We start from the raw sequence: 21,153 nt of genomic DNA, 5'->3' as shown, positions 1-21,153 counted from the left end.
TCAATGACCCCACTGGACAGAGGGGCTGCTCGGGACAGAGGTGAAGCAGCAGCTCGGGACAGAGGGGCAGCTGCTCGGGACAGAGGGGCAGCTGCTCGGGACAGAGGGGCAGCTGCTCGGGACAGAGGGGCAGCTGCTCGGGACAGAGGGGCAGCTGCTCGGGACAGATGGGCTCTAGCGGCCCCTGGCTGACTGGCGGCACTGGCGGCCCCTGGCTGACTGGCGGCCCCTGGCTGACTTGCGGCACTGGCGGCCCCTGGTTGACTGGCGGCGCTGGCGCTGGGCTGACTGGCGGCACTGGCGGCCCCTGGTTGACTGGCGGCACTGGCGGCCCCTGGCTGACTGGCGGCACTGGCGGCCCCTGGCTGACGGGCGGCACTGGCGGCCCCTGGCTGACGGGCGGCATTGGCGGCTCCTGGCAGACGGGCGACACTGGCGGCGCTGGGCAGACGGGCGGCGCTGGCGGCGCTGGGCAGACGGGCGGCGCTGGCGGCGCTGGGCAGACGGGCGGCGCTGGCGGCGCTGGGCAGACGGGCGGCGCTGGCGGCGCTGGGCAGACGGGCGGCGCTGGCGGCGTTGGGCAGACGGGCGGCGCTGGCGGCGCTGGGCAGACGGGCGGCGCTGGCGGCGCCGGACAGGCGGGAGGCTCCGGCAGCGGCGCCGGACAGGCGGGAGGCTCCGGCAGCGGCGCCGGACAGACGGGAGACTCCGGCAGAGGCGCCGGACAGACGGGAGACTCCGGCAGAGGCGCCGGACAGACGGGAGACTCCGGCAGAGGCGCCGGACAGACGGGAGACTCCGGCAGCGCTGGAGAGGAGGAAGGCTCTGGTAGCGCCGGAGAGGCGGGAGACTCCGGCAGCGCTGGAGAGGAAGGCTCTGGTAGCGCCGGAGAGGCGGGAGACTCCGGCAGCGCTGGAGAGGAAGGCTCTGGTAGCGCCGGAGAGGCGGGAGACTCCGGCAGCGCTGGAGAGGAGGAAGGCTCTGGACGGATGGGCCGGAGAGACAGCCTGGTACGGGGAGCTGCCACCGGAGGGCTGGGGTGTGGAGGTGGTGACGGATAGACCGGGCCGTGCAGGCGCACTGGAGCTCTTGAGCACCGAGCCTGCCCAACCTTACCCGGTTGAATGGTCCCGGTCGCCCTGCCAGTGCGGCGAGGTGGAATAGCCCGCACTGGGCTATGCAGGCGAACCGGGGACACCGTGCGCAAGGCTGGTGCCATGTAAGCCGGCCCAAGGAGACGCACTGGAGACCAGATGCGTAGAGCCGGCTTAATGGCACTTGGCTCGATGCCCACTCTAGCCCGGCCGATACGCGGAGCTGGAATGTACCGCACCGGGCTGTGCACCCGCACTGGGGACACCGTGCGCTCCACAGCATAACACGGTGCCTGCCCGGTCTCTCTAGCCCCCCGGTAACCACAGGAAGTTGGCTCAGGTCTCCTACCTGGCGTAGCCATACTCCCTGTTAGCCCCCCCCCAAGACATTTTTGGGGCTGACTCCCGGGCTTCCATCCACGACGCCGCGCTGCCTCCTCATACCAGCGCCTCTCCGCTTTCGCCGCCTCCCGTTCTTCCTTGGGGCGGCGATACTCTCCTGGCTGAGCCCAAGGTCCTTTACCGTCTAGTTCGTCCTCCCATGTCCATACCTCCTCGCGCTGCTCCTGCTGCTGCTTTTTCCTTTGCCCATTACCACACCGCTTGGTCCTGTTGTGGTGGGTGATTCTGTAGCGGTTCTCCTCTTGTGAAGTAAAGGCGGACCAAAGCGCAGCGTGGTGGTTGTTCATTATATTTATTGACGACACTATACATGAACAAACTAACGAAAACAAAACAAGAAACGTGAGAACTCAAAACAGCCCTGTCTGGTGCAAACACAAAAACAGGAACAATCACCCACAAACAAACAGTGAAACCCAGGCTACCTAAGTATGATTCTCAATCAGAGACAACTAATGACACCTGCCTCTGATTGAGAACCATACTAGGCCGAAAACATAGAACTGACCCAAAACATAGAAAAACAAACATAGACTGCCCACCCAACTCACGCCCTGACCATACTAAATAAATACAAAAACAAAGGAAATAGAGGTCAGAACGTGACAGTTTCATTCGAACACGTATCTTTTGTCTGTTTGCAGCAATGCTTTGCAGACGAGCGCGAGAACGTGTTCGACACGACGTCGTGGAACACCTACCTGCGTTACATCTTCACCAACAGGAACCTCGTCTACGTCCTCATCTTCATCTTCCTCGTCTTCGCTGTAGAGGTAAAGAAACGGTATTAAATGATAGCATTAGATAATCCCTGTCATGGAGATACTATACTAAACAATAAAAGTACTGTATTAGAGGGAATCAGAATCACCTTTTATGCATTATACGGATGTATAAACAATTTACAGTGGATGATGTGCAATGGAACGGAACTATATACTTTATATATACAGTGGGGCAAAAAAGTATTTAGTCAGCCACCAATTGTGCAAGTTCTCCCACTTAAAAAGATGAGAGAGGCCTGTAATTTTCATCATAGGTACATTTCAACTATGACAGACAAAATGAGAAAAAAATCCAGAAAATCACATTGTAGGATTTTTAATGAATTTATTTGCAAATGATGGTGGAAAATAAGTATTTGGTCTATAACAAAAGTTTATCTCAATACTTTGTTATATACCCTTTGTTGGCAATGACAGAGGTCAAATGTTTTCTGTAAGTCTTCACAAGGTTTTCACACAATGTTTCTGGTATTTTGGCCCATTCCTCCATGCAGATCTCCTCTAGGGCAGTGATGTTTTGGGGCTGTTGCCGGGCAACACGGCGTTGTGTTTGGGATCATTGTCATGCTGAAAGACCCAGCCACATTTCATCTTCAATGCCCTTGCTGATGGTTACTTTGGTCACAGCTCTCTGCAGGTCATTCACTAGGTCCCCCCGTGTGGTTCTGGGATTTTTGCTCACCGTTCTTGTGATCATTTTGACCCCACGGGGTGAGATCTTGCGTGGAGCCCTAGATCGAGGGAGATTATCAGTGGTCTTGTATGTCTTCTATTTCTTAATAATTGCTCCCACAGTTGATTTCTTCAAACCAAGCTGCTTACCTATTGTAGATTCAGTCTTCCCAGCCTGGTGCAGGTCTACAATTTTATTTCTGGTGTCCTTTGACAGCTCTTTGGTCTTGGCCATAGTGGAGTTTGGAGTGTGACTGTTTGAGGTTGTGGACAGGTGTCTTTTATACTGATAACAAGTTCAAACAGGTGCCATTAATACAGGTAACGAGTGGAGGACAGAGGAGCCTCTTAAAGAAGAAGTTACACGTCTGTGAGAGCCAGAAATCTTGCTTGTTTGTAGGTGACCAAATACTTTTTTTCCACCATAATTTGCAAATAAATTCATTAAAAATCCTACAATGTGATTTTCTGGATATTCTTTTCTCATTTTGTCTGTCATAGTTGAAGTGTACCTATGATAAACATTAAAGGCCTCTCTCATCTTTTTAAGTGGGAGAACTTGCACAATTGGTGGCTGACTAAATACCTTTTTGCCCCACTGTATATATATATGCTACGCCATTGTTGAATACTCGTTTCTGATTTGCTTGAAGGGCAATCTAGATCGGGCATTATTTCCCTTTATGATTGATTGGCTGACAGCCGTGGTATATCAGACCGTACACCAATGGTATGACAAAACATTTATTTTTACTGCTCTAATTATGTTGGTAACCAGTTTATAATAGAAATAACGCACCTCGGGGGTTGTGATATATGGCCAATATTTTACGTACCTTTCTTTAGTATTTTACAGATAGAAAGATGAAAAAAGTATTTGTCCACAATCTGCTATGTATAAGTTCGGTCATGGAATGTCTTAACAAAATTAAACCAAAATATTTAGACTGACTTAATCTAGTGTCTGGAAAAAGTGGATATGCATGAAATGCAGATAGGTCATATTTAATGAGAAATCACATAATTTGCTTATTTTAATAAAATATTTCTGAAAAATTGTAATGCAAAAAAGTATTCTATCTGTGTCCACATTCAACTGGTAGAAGTTGTAATATGATTAAGGGGAAGAAAATTGCCCGATTAGAGTGTTGTGCCTGGCCTTAAACAATAACAATACTGTATGAAGGGAAGATTCTATATTAACCCATAACAATACTGTATTAGAGGGAAGATTCTATATTAACCCATAACAATACTGTATAAAAGGGAAGATTCTATATTAACCCATAACAATACTGTATTAGAGGGAAGATTCTATATTAACCCATAACAATACTGTATTAGAGGGAAGATTCTATATTAACCCATAACAATACTGTATAAAAGGGAAGATTCTATATTAACCCATAACAATACTGTATTAGAGGGAATATTCTATATTAACCCATAACAATACTGTATAAAAGGGAAGATTCTATATTAACCCATAACAATACTGTATTAGAGGAAATATTCTATATTAACCCATAACAATACTGTATTAGAGGGAAGATTCTATATTAACCCATAACAATACTGTATTAGAGGAAATATTCTATATTAACCCATAACAATACTGTATTAGAGGAAATATTCTATATTAACCCATAACAATACTGTATTAGAGGAAATATTCTATATTAACCCATAACAATACTGTATGAGGGGAAGATTCTATATTAACCCATAACAATACTGTATGAGGGGAAGATTCTATATTAACCCATAACAATACTGTATTAGAGAACCCTAACCTCAACTCCAGCCTTTCTGGAATTCTTGAACGAGAATACGGAGTGACGTAGTGCGAGACTACAGGGTCTCTCAAAAAGACGCGTTTCGGCCGAATGGCCTGAAACGAGTCGGATTTTTAAAATTTTGTTTCTATTGAACATGCCATACAAATAAAGGCATTTCAATCAATTAAATGAAGAGTGCCTTGGTCCTCCTTTCTTTTTGATGACCAATTCACCCCTTTTACCAAAGAGCACCTTCTGTGTCCCAAAATGTACTTTTGTGTACCTTTAGTAGCACTTCCCTTCCTCCTCTTTCTACTACAGGGTCTCTGTTGGAACATAATTGCCTAATTATATTGCCTGTTGACAATTTATTTACAATGCAAGGTGCCACCGTCAGTCTAACTGTGTTTGTCGTGTGTTGTAGGTTGCTGGCTCTGTCCTGGGGATATTTCTTATCACAGAGTAAGTTTTTTTTTAATGTGTAATATTCATTCTACAGAAGATAATGGTACAGGAAACCTACAAAATAACAGCAAGAACCCCCTCTGCAGTTTAGAAAATGATGTCGTAATGCTGTGCTGATAAACATTTGCAATACATGTTTAACATCAGCCTACGATCAATTGTGAACAAGTAGTATTCACCACAAGACCCCAAGATCAGCCCGATAACATATAAACAGCCCAATACAGAGTACAGTACTCAGACAAAAGACCACCATTCAGATACCATTGCAACCATTGTGCTTTCTTCTCTCCCTCCCAGTAAGATCTGGACAGAGGAGGCCAACCCGTCGGCGCCTAACTTCGTAGACCAGCAGCACGCCAACGCCTCGTCGCCCGCCGTCCAAAAGCCAGTCATCGTCACGCCGACCAGCGCCTATTACATCATCTACATCTACGTGGCGACGTCGGAGAGCGTTCTGGCGCTGGGGTTCTTCAGAGGCCTGCCATTGGTCCACACTTTACTGACCGTGTCCAAGAGGCTGCATGAACAGATGCTGACCGCTGTGCTCAGGGCCCCCATGGCTGTACTCAACACTATGAAGACTGGTGAGACTGAAACCCCTGGCTTAACCAAGGGTTATGCATCAGCTGTAGACACATAGTGTACATGCATCTACCGGTGTCTGAACACTTTAATGGCTAACTTATCAGTCAGTTGTCCATACAACCTCACAGCCTATATACATCAATCAGTCAGTCTGTCAGCCTTTCAGTTAGTCAGTACGACCACCAGCGGCAGTCAATTCCATGCATGTGTTTTTCTGCCCTGTACTTTAGGTCGGATCATGAACAGGTTCACCAAAGACATGGCCACCATCGACGACATGCTTCCCCTTGCACTGTTTGACCTCATCCAGGTAAGTGGCTGTCTGCTCTGCCCGTCTCAGTCTCTATCTATCTCTCTCTCTCTCTCTCTCTGACTCTTTCCTATTCTCTCCCTCCAGTTAACTCTGATCGTGCTGGGTGCCATATTCACTGTGTCCATCATGAGGCCGTACATCTTCATTGCCGCGATCCCATTGGCCGTCATATTCGTGGTTCTGAGGAAGTACTTTCTGCGTACGGGACAGCAGCTCAAACAACTGGAGGCTGAGGGTGAGACTGGGAGGGGGATTGGATGGGGCTCTTGACAGATTAACCTGGGGCTGGGGATGGAGAACTCTCAAATACTGGAGGTGTGCGTGATTCATCTTGATTGGTGAGAAAGATGGGCAGATCCAGAAGTTACATTGTACTGTGCAAGGAGGCGAACAAAGTAACGGTTATACATTCTCCCTCACCACAACAATTCCCAACACTCTGAAAACATTCCATACATTCCCCCCTAACTTACTTAGTGTGTGTGTGTGTGTGTGTTCGTGCGTGCGTGCCGGGTCTTGGGACATTCCGACATTACTCCTGATGTTGCCGATGGCAACAACAAGGCCTTCCCGCAGCCATGGAGAGTGAAAACGTGATCAGGGATTTCCTCTGGCTCCATCCTGGCATCACTCTCTCACGGTCCCTCACTGAACACACACAGACTCACTGTCCCCAAAAGGACAAAACTCTCTCCCTGTCTCCCAATGCACAACTAGACGAAACACACAGTTAACCCCCACAACGGCAACTTTTCGATGACATAGACGTCGATTAAGCCCCCCCCCCCGCACCTTTCTGATTCAGAGGGGTTGGATTGAATGCGGAAGACACATGTCAGTTGAGTGTGTTCTGTTGTGCAACTGACTAGATATCCCCTCTTCCCAAAACACGCACGACTGAACAAGACACCCACATTCTCTGTAACTGTTCCTTCCTGTTCCTTCCTGTGATCAAAGCTACTGGAGAGCAGAGAGGCTGTCGCTTTAATTTCTTCCTTCCATTTTAGTCCATTTCCTGCCTGTCTGTCCATGCCGGACTGTTGTAAGAGATACAGGTGTAGGATCTTAATTTGTATTGTCGCTGCAACAGAATTTGAAAGTTTAGTCCAAAATGTTGCCTGATTGGCGTTTAGGCTGTTAGCTGGTCAAAATGAGGCAACGTGAAAAGTGGAATCCTGTTAATGTAACCGTGTTAATGTGGGGTTTTCAGTGAATTTATGTCAATCACCAAGCTCATCGGTATTTCCTACGCCTGTACAGGAGAAACGTCAGGGTTTAATCTCGTAACAAGAGCCTTGGTTTTATGCAATGTGGCATGAGAAAATACTGCACGCTCTTTATTGTTGGAACACTGTCTCGTATCAATCAAATCAATCACATTTATTTATAAAGCCCTTTTTACTTCAGCAGATGTCACCTAGTGCTTATACAGAAACTCAGCCTAAAACTCCAAAACAGCAAGCAATGCAGATGTAGAAGCACAGTGGCTAGGAAAAACTCCCTAGAAAGGCAGGGAACCTAGAGAGGAACCAGGCTCTGAGGGGTGGCCAGTCCTCTTCTGGCTGTGCCGGATGGAGATTATAAGAGAACGTGGCCATTAAGACCATATTGTTCCTCAAGATGCTCAAACGTTCACAGATGACCAGCAGGGTCGACTAATGATCAAAAGTGGTTGTAGAGGGTGCAACAGGTCAGTACCACGGGAGTAAATGTCAGTTGGCTTTTCATAGCCGGTCATTCCGTGGTCGAGACAGCAGGTAGAGGGGGCGAGTTGAAAACCGCATGCCCGGGACGATGTCTGGTGAACAGGTCAAGTTTCCATAGCCTCAGGTAGAACAGTTGAAACTGAGCAGCAGCAAGTCAAGGTGGACTGGGGACAGCCAGGAGTCATCGGGCCAGGTAATCCTGAGGGTCCATGGTCCAAGGGCTCAGGTCCTCCTGGAGGGAAGGGAGAGAGGGAGAGAGAATTAGAGGGAGCATACTTAAGTTCACACAGGACCCCCGGCACATAGACTGTGAAGCGTGGTACACTTTTGACTCTTGGTGACTCCTTTACATAAACATGCCCCCTCTGGAACAGCAAACTCTGATGTTTTGTGGGTGTAAGTCAGGGTTGGGGCCAGGAAGTGAATTGAAATTCCGTCAACAAGTCCACATCAACCATGCGTTTTGGTGAAGAAGTACATAGATATTGTGTCGGACCTCCTGTGAGTGATTGACTAAATGCTTCTGTGTTTCTCTTCTCTCCCCCTTCTTGCATCTCTCCATTCGTTATCTCTCTACTTGCCTCCTCTCTTTCTTTCTCTCTCTCTCTCCAACCTTTGATAAATGTTTCTTCTTCTTCTACAAACTCTTTTTCATCTCTCTCTTCCTCACTCTGTCTCTCTCATTCCTCCTCCTCTCAGCCCGTAGCCCAATATTCTCCCACCTCATCATCTCTCTGAAGGGTCTGTGGACTATACGTGCATTTGGTCGTCAGTCCTACTTTGAGACGTTGTTCCACAAGGCCCTGAACACCCACACGGCCACCTGGTTCCACTACCTCGCAACGCTGCGATGGTTCCTCTTCCGCTGTGACATCATCTTCGTCTTCTTCTTCTCTGCCGCAGTCTTCATCGCCGTGGGAACCAACCGTGAGTGACACAGACAGACAGACAGACAGACAGACAGACAGACAGGCGCACGCACACACACACCATTTTGACAGCTTAGAAATACGTTTGGGACATAGTCAGGAGATGCTGATTGCATTGCATGTACACATATTTACTTTCGACCTGCATAAATGCCAGTACGTTTGCATGCACCTGTAGAATGTCTCAATGGACCACAGTGTTTATGCTGGGAGTGAATTTAGAGGTAATTTGACAGCGTTCGCTTTCATTAATATCTGTGCGTTTGTGTGTGTATAACGTCAGGATGCAAATGAAGTGTGCTATTACCAGTGTGTGACTGCATGTGTGACACTTTGTGTGTGTGTGTGTGTGTGTGTGTGTGTGTGTGTGTGTGTGTGTGTGTGTGTGTGTGTGTGTGTGTGTGTGTGTGTGTGTGTGTGTGTGTGTGTGACTGCTGACTGCCAAAGGATAATGTGTGTGACTGCTGACTGCCAAAGGATAATGTGTGTGACTGCTGACTGCCAAAGGATAATGTGTGTGACTGCTGACTACCCATTGATAGTGTGTGTGTATTCCACAGAGGACAAGCCTGGGGAGATTGGCATCATCGTGGCCTTAGCCATGCTCATCCTTGGGACGTTCCAATGGGCTGTCATTACCAGCATCACTGTGGACGGACTGGTATGTACACACACACACACAGTTTTGATCAATCATCACTAGCATCACGGCAGATAGATGTGTATTTGCATTCACAAACCACATTACCCGTGGTCAGTCAGTCTACTTCAGAGTAATCTCAGCAGTACACACAACTCCCTCCAATCGCTCTTATCTCTCCATCCCCTATTCCCCCAGATGCGATCGGTAGACCGGGTCTTCAAGTTCATCGACCTGCCTCAAGAGGAGCCCAGACCCAGCGGTGGAGGTGGTAAAGGAAGAGACCTGGTGATCGACAACCCTCACGCCCAGGACTGCTGGCCCAACCAGGGCCACATGGACGTCCAAGGACTGACCGTCAAATACACAGAGGCTGGACGCTCCGTCCTGCAGGACCTCTCCTTCACTGTGGAAGGAGGACAGAGTGTAGGTCACTCTCTGTGTGCGTGCGTGCCTGCGTGCAGCTGATGAGGGGCTGATGGTCCTGCTCTCAGGCGGGGAATTCAATATATGAATCTCTCTCGGGCTGTTAGGAGGCTAGAGAGACTCAGACTCCCTGTGGTATGTCTTGAGAGGTAATTAGGATAGATACAGTTCCTAGTAACGAGGCCTGAGGGAGACTATCTTAGTGTCAGCACTTTAGCCTACCCCCCTAGCCATTAGCTAAAGCTTCCCGTTAATGGCCTAACTCACTGACGCTCTGGCCTGTGGGAGAGTGGTTCTACACAGTGTTTTGGAAGCTACTCTGGAAATATAGTTTACCAAGTTACCAATTACTTCTCACTGAAAGAAGTTAAGCTACGCTAAATCTACCCTTAAGAAAAGTATAGTTGACTTAACAAAAGTTACTTCGAAAAAGTAGCTCACTACATCAAAACTACTTACTGGAAAACGTGCATATCTAAATCTGAAACGTCATCGGCTAACAATCAGAAGAACAGATCTGGAGTCAGATGTAAACAGAATGTGTCGTCTATCCTTTTAAAAACAACTTTCAGGTGAGAATTAGGCAGGTCTGATGCTGAAAAATAAAGGAAATTATGGCCTATTTCACTCATATCTTCTCTTATTTTTGTATTTCCAGTAGTTAGCTCCTCAAAAAAAAAGCAATTAACTACTGAAAACACTACCGAGATTTAAGTTTAGTTGAACTAACACCAAGCTACTGCAAGTTCAATTACTGGTTGAACTACATGTAGTTCACTACTCCCCAATACTAATTCTACAGTAGTCTCCCGTTCCACATAGTGTTGGTTAATCATGGTAGAAATGCTGGCTCAAGATCTGTACTCTACATTTTCATCTACATTTTAGGGACATAATCGGAATGCTGTGTTGCTTTGTGTCTGCACTGTAGGAGGATATTTGAACCGGGTGGATGTTCATTGCTTTGTGTGTAGGTGGGTGTGTTGGGGAGGACGGGCTCAGGAAAGAGCACCTTGCTATCGGCTCTCCTGCGGCTGGCCTCTACAGACGGAGAGATCTCCATCGATGGGGTCTCCTGGAACTCGGTCACCCTACAGACCTGGAGGAAAGCCTTCGGCGTGGTGCCACAGGTAAATACCACCCCGCAACTAGACTTAGTGCTCAATGGTATTTTTGCTATGGTGAATGTAATGCCCTAATCTGATTTTCTGGACAGAAAATCTTCATCCTGACTGGTACATTCCGTATGAACCTGGATCCACACGCTCGCTACAGTGACGAGGAACTGTGGCGTGTGGCTGAGGAGGTGAGACACGACATTCACATCAGTCACACTGGTCTCCGGTCTAACCCTAACCCTAGCTTCATGTCCACATCTCTGTTCAACCCTAACCCTCAACCACAGCCCTAACCCTCAACCACAGCCCTAACCCTAGCTGCACGTCCACATTCCAGTTCAACCCTAACCCTTTCCTCAACCCTAAACCTCAACCACAGCCCTAACCCTCAACCACAGCCCTAACCCTAGCTTCACGTCCACATCCCTGTTCAACCCTAACCCTTCCCTCAACCCTAAACCTCAACCACAGCCCTAACCCTAGCTTCACGTCTACATTCCAGTTCAACCCTAACCCTACCCTCAATCCTAACCCACAGCCCTAACCCTAGCTTTATATCCACATCCCGGTTCAACCCTAACTCTAGCCTCAATCACAACAGGTCCCCTCTATCACTGTCCTCCCTCTCTCTTCACCTTTCTCCTGTCTGTCTGAGCGCCCTTCTGCCTGTACACTGCAGAGAGTCCCGCTGACCCCTTTCCTACCATGCCGTAGTAACCTCGTTCTGACATGCTATGCTGATGGTAAGGCGCTGCTGTGTTCGTGTGTGTCAGTAGGGCAGTGACGGTGCCACCATAGCCACACCATACTGGTAGTTGCATAGTAAGCACAGCCAGGTCGGGAAACAGGAGTCACATGCAAGTCTGCTTCGGCTTGACCCTGTGACCATAGCGCATGTGAAGTTGCTCTCCTATAAATTGATCACCTAACGCATGCTTACAATGACGGTGTGTAGAACTAACCTGAAATCCACATCAGACTCCATGTCACCTGTTTTGCCCTGCCTACGGAGGTCCGTTGGAGTCCACTGAGTCAGTGCATTTCATTTGATTGGTTGATTGTTTATTTGATTGATTGGTTGATTGATTGATTGAGATCCTCCGGTGTTTCCGGTCCTATGTGTCGTCCAGGTGGGTCTGAAGTCCGTGATCGAGCAGTTCCCAGACAAGCTGGACTTCCAGCTGGAGGACGGGGGTTACGTCCTGAGCAACGGACACAAGCAGCTCATGTGTCTGGCCCGCTCCATCCTCAGCAAGGCCCGCATACTGCTGCTAGACGAACCCAGCGCCTTCCTCGACCCCATGTAAGAGGAGAGAGTGAGCGAGAGAAAGCGAGAGAGTGAGTGTTGGATTTGGGGTTGGACATGGAAGATAAGTGTATGTGCCAGTGGTGGCTAGTGGCACTTTAAGTGAGTAATGGCTGGAACGGAATGAATAGAATGGTCTCCAACACGTCAAACACCTGGTTTGCATGTGTTTGATACCATTCCATTGACTCCATTCCATTAATTATTACGAGCCGTCTCCCCCTCACCAGCCTCCTCTGGTGTTTGTATGAGGCTGCATTTACACAGGCAGCCCAATTCAGATCTTTTGCCAACTATTTGCATATCTGATACCTATCTGATCTTTTCACTAATGTGTAATCAGCAACAACAAAAAACACATGGAATCAGATATTTTTGGGCTGTGTTTACACAGGCAGCCCAATTGTGATCTTTTTCATGAATTGCTTTTGACCGATCAGGTCAGCTCTTTTGCCAATAATTGGGCTGCCTGTGTAAACACAGCCTTTGACTTCCGATTCATACCGCCTCCATACAGTATGTGGATCTGAATTCTGATACAAACCTGATCTTCCGTATGCGACCTCTGTCTGGACGCTCAAACAGATTTGTTTGCTCTGAAGTGTTTTTTTGTTGTTGCCCATGACCAGTCATTACAAGGACAACCTCCCCTCTGAGGCTACATCCGTGTGAATGTGCAAATCCGATATGGATCACATGTAAAACAGTGTGGACGTCCAGAAAAAAAGATTGGATATAGAAAGAAAATCAGATTGGGTTCTTATGGTGGCTGTGTAAACGCAGCCTAAGTGTCTCGCTGCATATGGTGACAATTCCAGGACTTACTGTAAGTCTTTGACTGTGTGTGTGTTTGCACAGAATGGGTGTAACCACACGTAAAGACACAGGTCTTTAAGCTAAATGGTGCCTGTCATGAGTGAATTAGTGGTGGTTGATGACACTGGTCTACTTCAGAGTAATCTCAGCAGTAAGTGCACATTGGGGAAGCTAGAGTGGTAGGAGTTTGTACGTGAAGGGAGAATGAGAGACGGCGCGTGTGTGTGTGTTTATATATGTGTGTATGCAGGCCTACTGTTAAACTCTCTGGTTAATTGAGTGCACTCTGGTTTGTTGATGGTTGACTGAAGAACATTGTCTGATGGTTGCGTTTTGGTTTGTTTCTGGTTCACAGAACGTTGCAGGTCCTGAGGAAGACCCTGAAACAGTCGTTCTCCAACTGTACAGTCATACTGTCAGAACACAGAGTGGAACCACTGCTGGAGTGCCAGTCCTTCCTGGTTAGCGCGCACGCACCTATCTCCCTTTAAGCATTAGGTTACCCTTTGTTAACTGCCTATCTCTTCTATTAAAATGATTTACGGCTCTATTAGCAAATACTGCCTTCACGGTTTCGTCTGCTCAATAGGAAATGACCTTTACCTACATTCTTCAGCGATACAGATTGAATAGAGCAGTGTTTCCCAACCCTGGTCCTCGAGTACCGCCAACGGTACACATTTTTATTGGATCCCTGGACAAGCACACCTGATTCAACTTGTCAACTAATCATCAAGCCCTCAAATAGGTTGAATGAGGTGCGTTTGTCCAGGGCTACAATGAAAATGTGTTCTGTTGGGGGTACTGGAGGACCAGGGTTGGGAAACACTGGATAGAGCCCTTGCTATTTCCCTGTAAGAAGTGAGAATAGAGCACCGACCACCAGCTTAAACAAACATTATATCCTCCATTTTAGATTCAATTCTTCTATCAGTGCATCACCATTTGTTAGCCTCGCCATAAACAACATATTTGATTTACGGTGTCCCATGACTCAGGGCATGGTGTCGGCTGTGTGTGTTGGTACACGCTCCCTGTATAAGTGACCTGCGTTTGTATTCACACAAGCAGACAGCGTGACAATGCAGGCACAGTGGCATGATGCTGGGTGCTTGACACTGGAGCATCTTCAAACATGTCATTCTATCCGCATTACACAACCTGGTGTCATTTTAACCCTTCGTTGTACCAAATCGTCAGTTTTACTGGGGTCTGTCTAGGTTGGAGGGAAACAAGAGTTGAGTTTAAACCCACTGAGCTATTGGAACCAACCAACTCCTCTCTCCCTCCAGATGATCGAGGGCAGTTCTATGAAGAGGTACGACTCCATTCAGAAGCTGTTGAATGAGACCAGCCACCTGAAGCAGGCCATGAGTGCTGCTGAGCGCCTCAAACTCTTCCCCCTGCACCGCCTCAACTCCAGCAAGCGACCCCCTCAATCCCAGCCGCCCAAGATCACCGCCCTGCAGGAGGTGGCTGAGGACGAGGTCCAGAACACGCATCTTTAAGGAGCCCCGGATTAACTGGACGCCATTTTGTCTTCTGGAATGCTCTTTCTCGATGAAAACTCTCCTCATTGCCTTGCATCCTCTCTCCTCGGCTCCTTGTCAAAACACATGGGAAAAAGTAGGCCTGAGGAGGGACCTTGAACCTTCTCCTCCGATATGGTTGAGGCGGCAAGGAGATAGGTTGCAAGGAATCGTGGAAAGATGCGCTGCCGACTCATCCAAGTGCCTCTAGTCTAGGTGAATGTGAGAGGTGGTCGTTCCTTATTGGTACACACAGGGCTCTGTTCAATCAAAAGGCACCATCCTGGTGTTTCCAGAGTGAGATTTTTCACTTTGAGAACATTGGAATGCCAGTTTTGTTTGAATATATATAAGGCCATACTTTTTTTAAGCAAGATTGTAAAAAGCATACAGTCCCTAAACTCAAAAGCTGCCTGTAAATACAGAGTAGGATGAAATTGCCCAGACACTGATCTGAGGTCAGTTTTGTTTCCCTCCCAATGGTTGTTAGGACTTGGAAGGAAAACTGTGCTGCAGGGCAACTTATATTCAAAGCTATAAAGACACAAAACAGGAATGAATGGTGGGTGATGCTATGGACAAGTGTTTCTATTTGAATGCACTTTAAAGAAACCGGAGGTACTTTTTCATGGTGGCCTGGCAGGGTAATAGCAAGGAAAATAAATGATCAAATTCTGCATACATTTAATTCCATTTTTTTTAACGCTTTTTCAAATGTGATTTGTTAAGCTCCCTCTTGTACTTCTGGACCTTGAAATATTTGTATTTTTATTTGGCACATTGCTCCTTAGTGATATTGGAGAACAGTTTTTATAGCGATACGATATGGTACCGACACCTTGAAATGTAACTGACTACAATTTTTTTATTGCGTAAAAAGCTCTTCCTTATTCATCGGAAAGAGACAAATGTATAACATTGTTTTGTTTTTCCATTAGAATAGTTTGATTTCAATCAATTATATTTCCTGTAAAACGATTTTGAGAAAAGACGAGGTCATTGTTAAGACAGCGTTTCTCAACTCCGGTCCTGAAGACCCCCCAACCCCCCCTGTAATGCAGGTGGTTTTCAATTCAAAAAATGTATCTCGTTAACTTGACCCACGTTGTAGAGAATTACACCTGCAGTCTTGACGTGTTACCTACCGCCTTCCCTTAGAAATGATTTGTGAAGCCTCTATGTAGTGCTTCGTAGAGCATTCATAAGTCGTTTGTTTTAGATTCTCAGTCGAAGGTCCTACATACTGTACCCAGGCCAGTAGTCTGGTGTAAGAAGACACGAGGTGGAGGACTGTTGGGGTTAACAGTGCGGTTTTAATGTTTTGTTCTTAAAGGAGGCAGGACATCATACAGATCAACACCAAAGGTTGACAAAAATATCTCCTGTACATTTATCAACAATGGCCATTCAAAAAAAACATGTTGAACAAAATAAAGCGAACAAACCATGCTGCTTTGAAATTTGTATCAGTGTATGGATTAATCGAACCATGACTCGTGGGCAGAATTGTGGGTAGTTTAAAGTATTTATTTATGGCTTAACGTCAAAAGCAAAAAAAATGTCCTGTATTTGCAATTACATTTACTTATTGCCACATTCCATCACTTTGAAACAAGTGAAAAGTTATGAACCAAATTCACATGTTATTATCATTACAAACATATGTACATGTTTTTTTTTTCTTCAGCTTTTGTTTTTGAGTTCTTACTGTACAAGCATAATACCACATACACCAATCTATATACCATTAAAGTTACTAATTCTTATTTACAAATATTTGGTAAAACCCTGATTAATTTCAACAGTATTTAAACCAACCTTGCAACTATTTAAACATAAAACACTTGAATATTAGAAAATACCTAATTGCAAAAACAACCTGCCTGCTTTTCTTTGATCCAAAACACTCACCGCAGAAGGTAAATCCTGTCTTTTTCCTTTTGACATAATTCCCTAAGAAATGTTTTTTTTTTTTAAACTTCTTTCAATACTGTATAATATCATAAAACTATGGTCCCCAAGTACACAATTGCTATACAGTTTAACAAGTACGGATAACAAGTACAAATACTAAAAGGCCGTCATAAGCCTAACTACAACATGGAGGGATACAACAGCGGAGGGGTGGGAGGAAAGGAAGGGAGGTGGAAGAGGAGGAAGTTCATCTACTACTTTGTATTGTTGTTGTTGTTTTCATGCAGGTCTCGGTGTAGGATCCAAATGTCCTCATGTTGTTGGCTGTTCTCGTTGACGTTGTTGTTATGTCTGGTTGGGGCCTGCCTTGTTTTGCTGCTGCTTGGTTCAGTTCTGGCCGCGTTGCGGTTAGCGGTCATAGTGGGTGTTCGTGGTGCGGCACTGCTGCTGTTGGCTCGTGGCTGCGGCCCCCTGCTGCTGGGAACGGGGAGCTGAGATTTGGGCCGCGACGCTGCTCGCCTCTCGTTGCTAGGGGCGGGGCTGCCTGGGGCGGCGCTGGGAGTAGAGTGACGGCTGCCAGTCTGTAAAGGGGGAGACAGGCAGATGGTTGGGAAACACTTGCTCATCTCGCTACTGGAGGACCACCAGACAGTTCAGTTTTGTTCTAGCCCTGCACGTGAGCTGAACTGAATAGGTGTGTTGGTGAAGGCCTTTAATTAGAGCCTTTAAGCGCGGTTTGACTCACCGTCTGTGGTCGAGCGGTTGCTTCATGGTCGGTCTTCCGGCGGGGCGATTGTCTACTTGGAGAGCCAGAGAAGACAATGAAGTCCCCCTTGGACCGAGCTATCTGCAACGCAGAAAAATACAGCCGGCAGAAAACGTCAACCTCATGGTGTGTGTGTGTGTGTGTGTGTGTGTGTGAGAGTGAGTGAATGAGTGAGTGAGTGCGTTACCTTGCTGATGTCTGGCTCTGACTTGCTGGAGCACATGGTCTGCAGCTCCCTGATCAGATCAGTCTCATCGTCAGAGCAGAGAGACAGACTCACAGGGTCCCCATCTACAACACTGCTATCACACACACACAGTACAACATCAGTACAATCCCACCACACAGTACAACATCAGAACAATCCCACACACACACACACAGAGCACAGTACAACATCAGTACAATCCCCACACACAGTGCAATCCCCACACACAGTACAGTACAACCCCACACAGTACAACATCAGTACAAACAATCACACAGTACAGTACAACAGTACACACTCAGATAAAACTACACACTGACCCCTGCTGGATGCTCTCAGCAATACTCTATTCTATCACGTTTCCTAGAGGCTAGAACACAGCATATCACATGATCTAAACAACATACTAGAGCCGGTGTCACATTAACACATTTTACTGCAAACCATGAATAAATGGACACTTCCTAATAGTGTCAAATAAACGGCTCGGGTTAACGTCACTCACCTTGGAGCGTTGCCGTTGGTGATAAAGCGGACATCCGTGTTGGACAATGACCCTGCGGGCAACAGAAGGACAACATGAACACCCATTATGGCTATTCTAACAGGAATCGTAGGGGGGGGAACACCTCTTCATCCTGACCTTCTCTGAGGGAACCTCCACAGGTCCAGTTGGAGGTGGGGCTCCCCTTCTTCCGTGGGCTGGTATTAGCTCGTCTCCACATGCCGCTGTCCCGCCCCTTCCTGCCACCACTTCCTTTACAGGAGCCAATGGCTGCGAGGGGGAAGGTCCCGCCTTGGAACTCCAACAGGTGCCTGTCAATCTCTGATGAAGGAAAGACATTAACATTAGGTAGCATTTCACTATTCTCTTTGTCTACGTCCCGTCCAACCAGTCTACCTATCATCCATCCAAAACAAAGATAAGACACATTTTAAGATAAGATAAGACACAAGATAAGACACATTTTTGCGTCGCTCGGGCCAACTGACGTTTCCTCTTCTTCCTCCCTCCCTGGCGAATTCGCGAATGCAAACACATTCGGACAGTTCTGATTGGTCCCAGAAACCGATGGCTTGGGCCAGAGCCGGCCTACATGATGACATGATCAACTTTGAGGCACTGATTGGTTAGATTTGTTGGAAACAATCCAATCGCTGATGAATTTGTTTTGTACAAAGGCCCTCATTTTGAAGTCACACAAACAACTTCAGGGATGGCAGTTTCCGACTGAACGCATGTAGCGATCCATAGTGCGGCGGAATGAAATTCAGGGTGAGTTGTCAGGCAATAGTGAAGTGTGTACCCACCTTGACGTGGCAGTGGGCATCCCTGCAGGACGGCCTTGTTTAACAGGATGCTGAGGGCAGCCTTGACCACTGCCTGCTGGCCCGAGCTCAGGCGCAGGTTGCTAGGCGACACCCGCTGGCCGGAGGAGCGCTTTACCGTCACCCGGGAGACGATGGATTCCTCCACGCGAGGGACCACCACCATGTTCCACAGCCGGGCCAGCCACCTGGAGGAACACACGGGGAAAGAAATACAGAAACAACACACAGAATATTGCTGCTCCCCTATCACCTTAGTTTGCTTCAGAAACACTCAGTCATACATAGTCTAACTTAAATTAAGCTTGAAACACAAGTTTGCACCCCCCCCCCCCCCCCCCACACACACACAGGTGCATACTTGACGATGGCCTGTGTGTTGTTTGGCACCACGGGGCAGGAGAGGAATAGCTGGGGTCCTAGCAGGGCCTCGTGGGTCCCCAGGCGGGACAGACAGGCATTCAGCTGCTGCCACACACAGCTCACCCAGCACACCGTCCTCTCCAGCAGGCCCTCGGGAGCCTGACCACTGCCACCACCCTGCGTCTGGAGAGAGAGAGAGAGAGAGAGAGAGAGAGAGAGAGAGAGAGAGAGTGTCAAGGGAAAGCACAGCTTTGCAGAACGTCACTATATTTCCAATCTTATCAGAGAAAGCCAAGATGGCTGGCCCCCACTTGCGCGAGTAAGACGAATGATATAAGGTCCGTTTTGTGTTTTGTGCCCTAGCGGATCGAGGTACGGATACAATGAATCTAGGTCTATTCCTAAGGGAGCAGTGTGTTTCTGTGACTGACCTTGTGGAGCAGCTTCCTGCGGAGGTGCCTTCCCAGAAGGCCGTGCAGCGGCTCCGAGTCCCAGCGCAGCGTTACCCAGCGGAAGTGCTGTTGGAGGCGGAGCTCTGAGCCCTTGAGGCGGGACTTGGACAGCGTGCCAATCAGAAAGCCTCCCTCCTGAAAGTGGTGCGGGCCCATCTGGCCTGTTGGGAGGATGATGATGATTTGGAGGGGAGGGGGGAGGGGGGGGGGGGTGTAGTTGGACATCTGTTCATTCTGTCATCTATTCAGTCCTTAATTAATCCATTCATTCTTTCACTCCCTCATAGTTCATCCGCTCACTCACACATATATACTCTCATTAATTTATTCAGTCAGCCAGTCTATATCCAGTAGGCCTCACCATGGAGTAGGTAGGCCGTGCCACGGTTCTCCAGGCCTTCACACAGGTCTCCCAGCAGCTCAGTCAGAGAGTGGGCCTTCTCTAGTCCCTCCAACACCACCACCACACACCGCCCCACCCTACTAGTACTGCTACACAGAGACACACCACCTACTGGGACCAGGAAACCTGCAGGGAGACCACGGACAATTAGAGTTTTCTATTTCATTGAACCTTTATTTTTGAGTCACGTTGAAAACCAAGGTCTATTTTTCAAATGAGCCCTGTAAATCAAAAAAATACACACATCAAATACAGTGAGGGGGAGAGAGAGAGAAAACAAAAAAAAGAGGCAAAAATCACAAGCTGTAGATTCTATAAACACACAATCCAAGTTCCCTGAACAGAAAAAAAGCCAGGTATATCTATATTGCTATATTATAAACTGGGCGGTTTGAGCCTTGAATGCTGATTGGCTGACAGCCGTGGTATATCACACCGTATACCACAGGTATGACAAAACATTTATTTTTACTGCTCTAATTAAGCTGGTTGCGTCCGGCCTAAGAACAGCTCTTAGCTGCGGTATATTGGCCATATACCACACCCCCTCGGGCCTTACTGCTTAACCTCTTGAGTGTAGGGGGCAGTATTTTGATGAACGGGATGGGTGCATCAAGAAGTTAAACAACACATAGAACAATCCAATAAGGGTGGAGTGTGATTTATAGGCATTTACCACAAGTTATGAAGGTGTCCAACAGCTGTTGTTTAGTCAGACTCCTGTCTACCTCCACCCTGATGATGTCACAGGCCACACCCAACACTTCCTGCTTGGTCTTGATGCAGCGGGAGATCTGATTGGCTAGGTACTCCTGACAGCTCCCCTCCAGCCCGTGGAAGATAATGTTACGGTACTGTTCCACCTGAAGAGGGATGAGTGGAAAAGAATATAACAAAGTGACACACTAAGCTCCAGGCAGTTTCAGACACACTTAGGCAGAAATGGGGGACACGGGAACTCACAGTCACTACATTCTCATGCTAAAGGAGATGTGGCCAGTAGAGGGCATACTAACATGCATAACAATACTATACCCAAAATCCAAGTGACCTATTTTGGGAATCCATATAATGATATGAATGTTCTTCTTGTCCTTTTTCAGTGTGTGTGTGTGTGTGTGTGTGTGTGTGTGTGTGTGTGTGTGTGTGTG

General features: G+C 47.4%; 2 protein-coding genes across 3 annotated transcripts in view; one reads left to right on the top strand and one right to left on the bottom strand.

Moving 5' to 3' along the window:
- Positions 1 to 14,790, top strand: part of LOC139408267 (cystic fibrosis transmembrane conductance regulator-like) — a 41,232-nt gene extending 26,442 nt beyond the window's left edge. Inside the window, exons 17-29 of the mRNA XM_071151959.1 lie at positions 2,141 to 2,269; positions 5,156 to 5,193; positions 5,497 to 5,783; positions 6,015 to 6,094; positions 6,182 to 6,332; positions 8,503 to 8,730; positions 9,293 to 9,393; positions 9,571 to 9,798; positions 10,773 to 10,928; positions 11,015 to 11,104; positions 12,047 to 12,219; positions 13,394 to 13,499; positions 14,331 to 14,790. Coding sequence (XP_071008060.1) covers positions 2,141 to 2,269; positions 5,156 to 5,193; positions 5,497 to 5,783; positions 6,015 to 6,094; positions 6,182 to 6,332; positions 8,503 to 8,730; positions 9,293 to 9,393; positions 9,571 to 9,798; positions 10,773 to 10,928; positions 11,015 to 11,104; positions 12,047 to 12,219; positions 13,394 to 13,499; positions 14,331 to 14,546 — 1,983 coding nt within the window. The 3' untranslated portion in view covers positions 14,547 to 14,790. The remainder of the gene's footprint in view (positions 1 to 2,140; positions 2,270 to 5,155; positions 5,194 to 5,496; positions 5,784 to 6,014; positions 6,095 to 6,181; positions 6,333 to 8,502; positions 8,731 to 9,292; positions 9,394 to 9,570; positions 9,799 to 10,772; positions 10,929 to 11,014; positions 11,105 to 12,046; positions 12,220 to 13,393; positions 13,500 to 14,330) is intronic.
- A 1,448-nt stretch (positions 14,791 to 16,238) lies between these two features.
- LOC139408189 (cortactin-binding protein 2-like) overlaps positions 16,239 to 21,153 on the bottom strand; it is a 73,726-nt gene continuing 68,811 nt past the window's right edge. Inside the window, exons 13-22 of one of the 2 annotated variants that reach the window (XM_071151907.1) lie at positions 20,679 to 20,865; positions 19,961 to 20,128; positions 19,579 to 19,760; positions 19,146 to 19,330; positions 18,767 to 18,972; positions 18,099 to 18,281; positions 17,961 to 18,012; positions 17,435 to 17,546; positions 17,227 to 17,328; positions 16,239 to 17,062 (exon numbers count right to left, since the gene is read on the bottom strand). In XM_071151907.1, coding sequence (XP_071008008.1) covers positions 16,736 to 17,062; positions 17,227 to 17,328; positions 17,435 to 17,546; positions 17,961 to 18,012; positions 18,099 to 18,281; positions 18,767 to 18,972; positions 19,146 to 19,330; positions 19,579 to 19,760; positions 19,961 to 20,128; positions 20,679 to 20,865 — 1,704 coding nt within the window. In that variant the 3' untranslated portion in view covers positions 16,239 to 16,735. Of the gene's footprint in view, positions 17,063 to 17,226; positions 17,329 to 17,434; positions 17,550 to 17,960; positions 18,013 to 18,098; positions 18,282 to 18,766; positions 18,973 to 19,145; positions 19,331 to 19,578; positions 19,761 to 19,960; positions 20,129 to 20,678; positions 20,866 to 21,153 lie in introns of both variants that reach the window. The other variant, XM_071151906.1, reaches the window with a different exon arrangement.

Source organism: Oncorhynchus clarkii, chromosome 1, assembly GCF_045791955.1.
Source record: "Oncorhynchus clarkii lewisi isolate Uvic-CL-2024 chromosome 1, UVic_Ocla_1.0, whole genome shotgun sequence".
NCBI classification, from domain to species: domain Eukaryota; kingdom Metazoa; phylum Chordata; class Actinopteri; order Salmoniformes; family Salmonidae; genus Oncorhynchus; species Oncorhynchus clarkii.
This window is presented reverse-complemented; position numbering and strand designations above follow the sequence as displayed.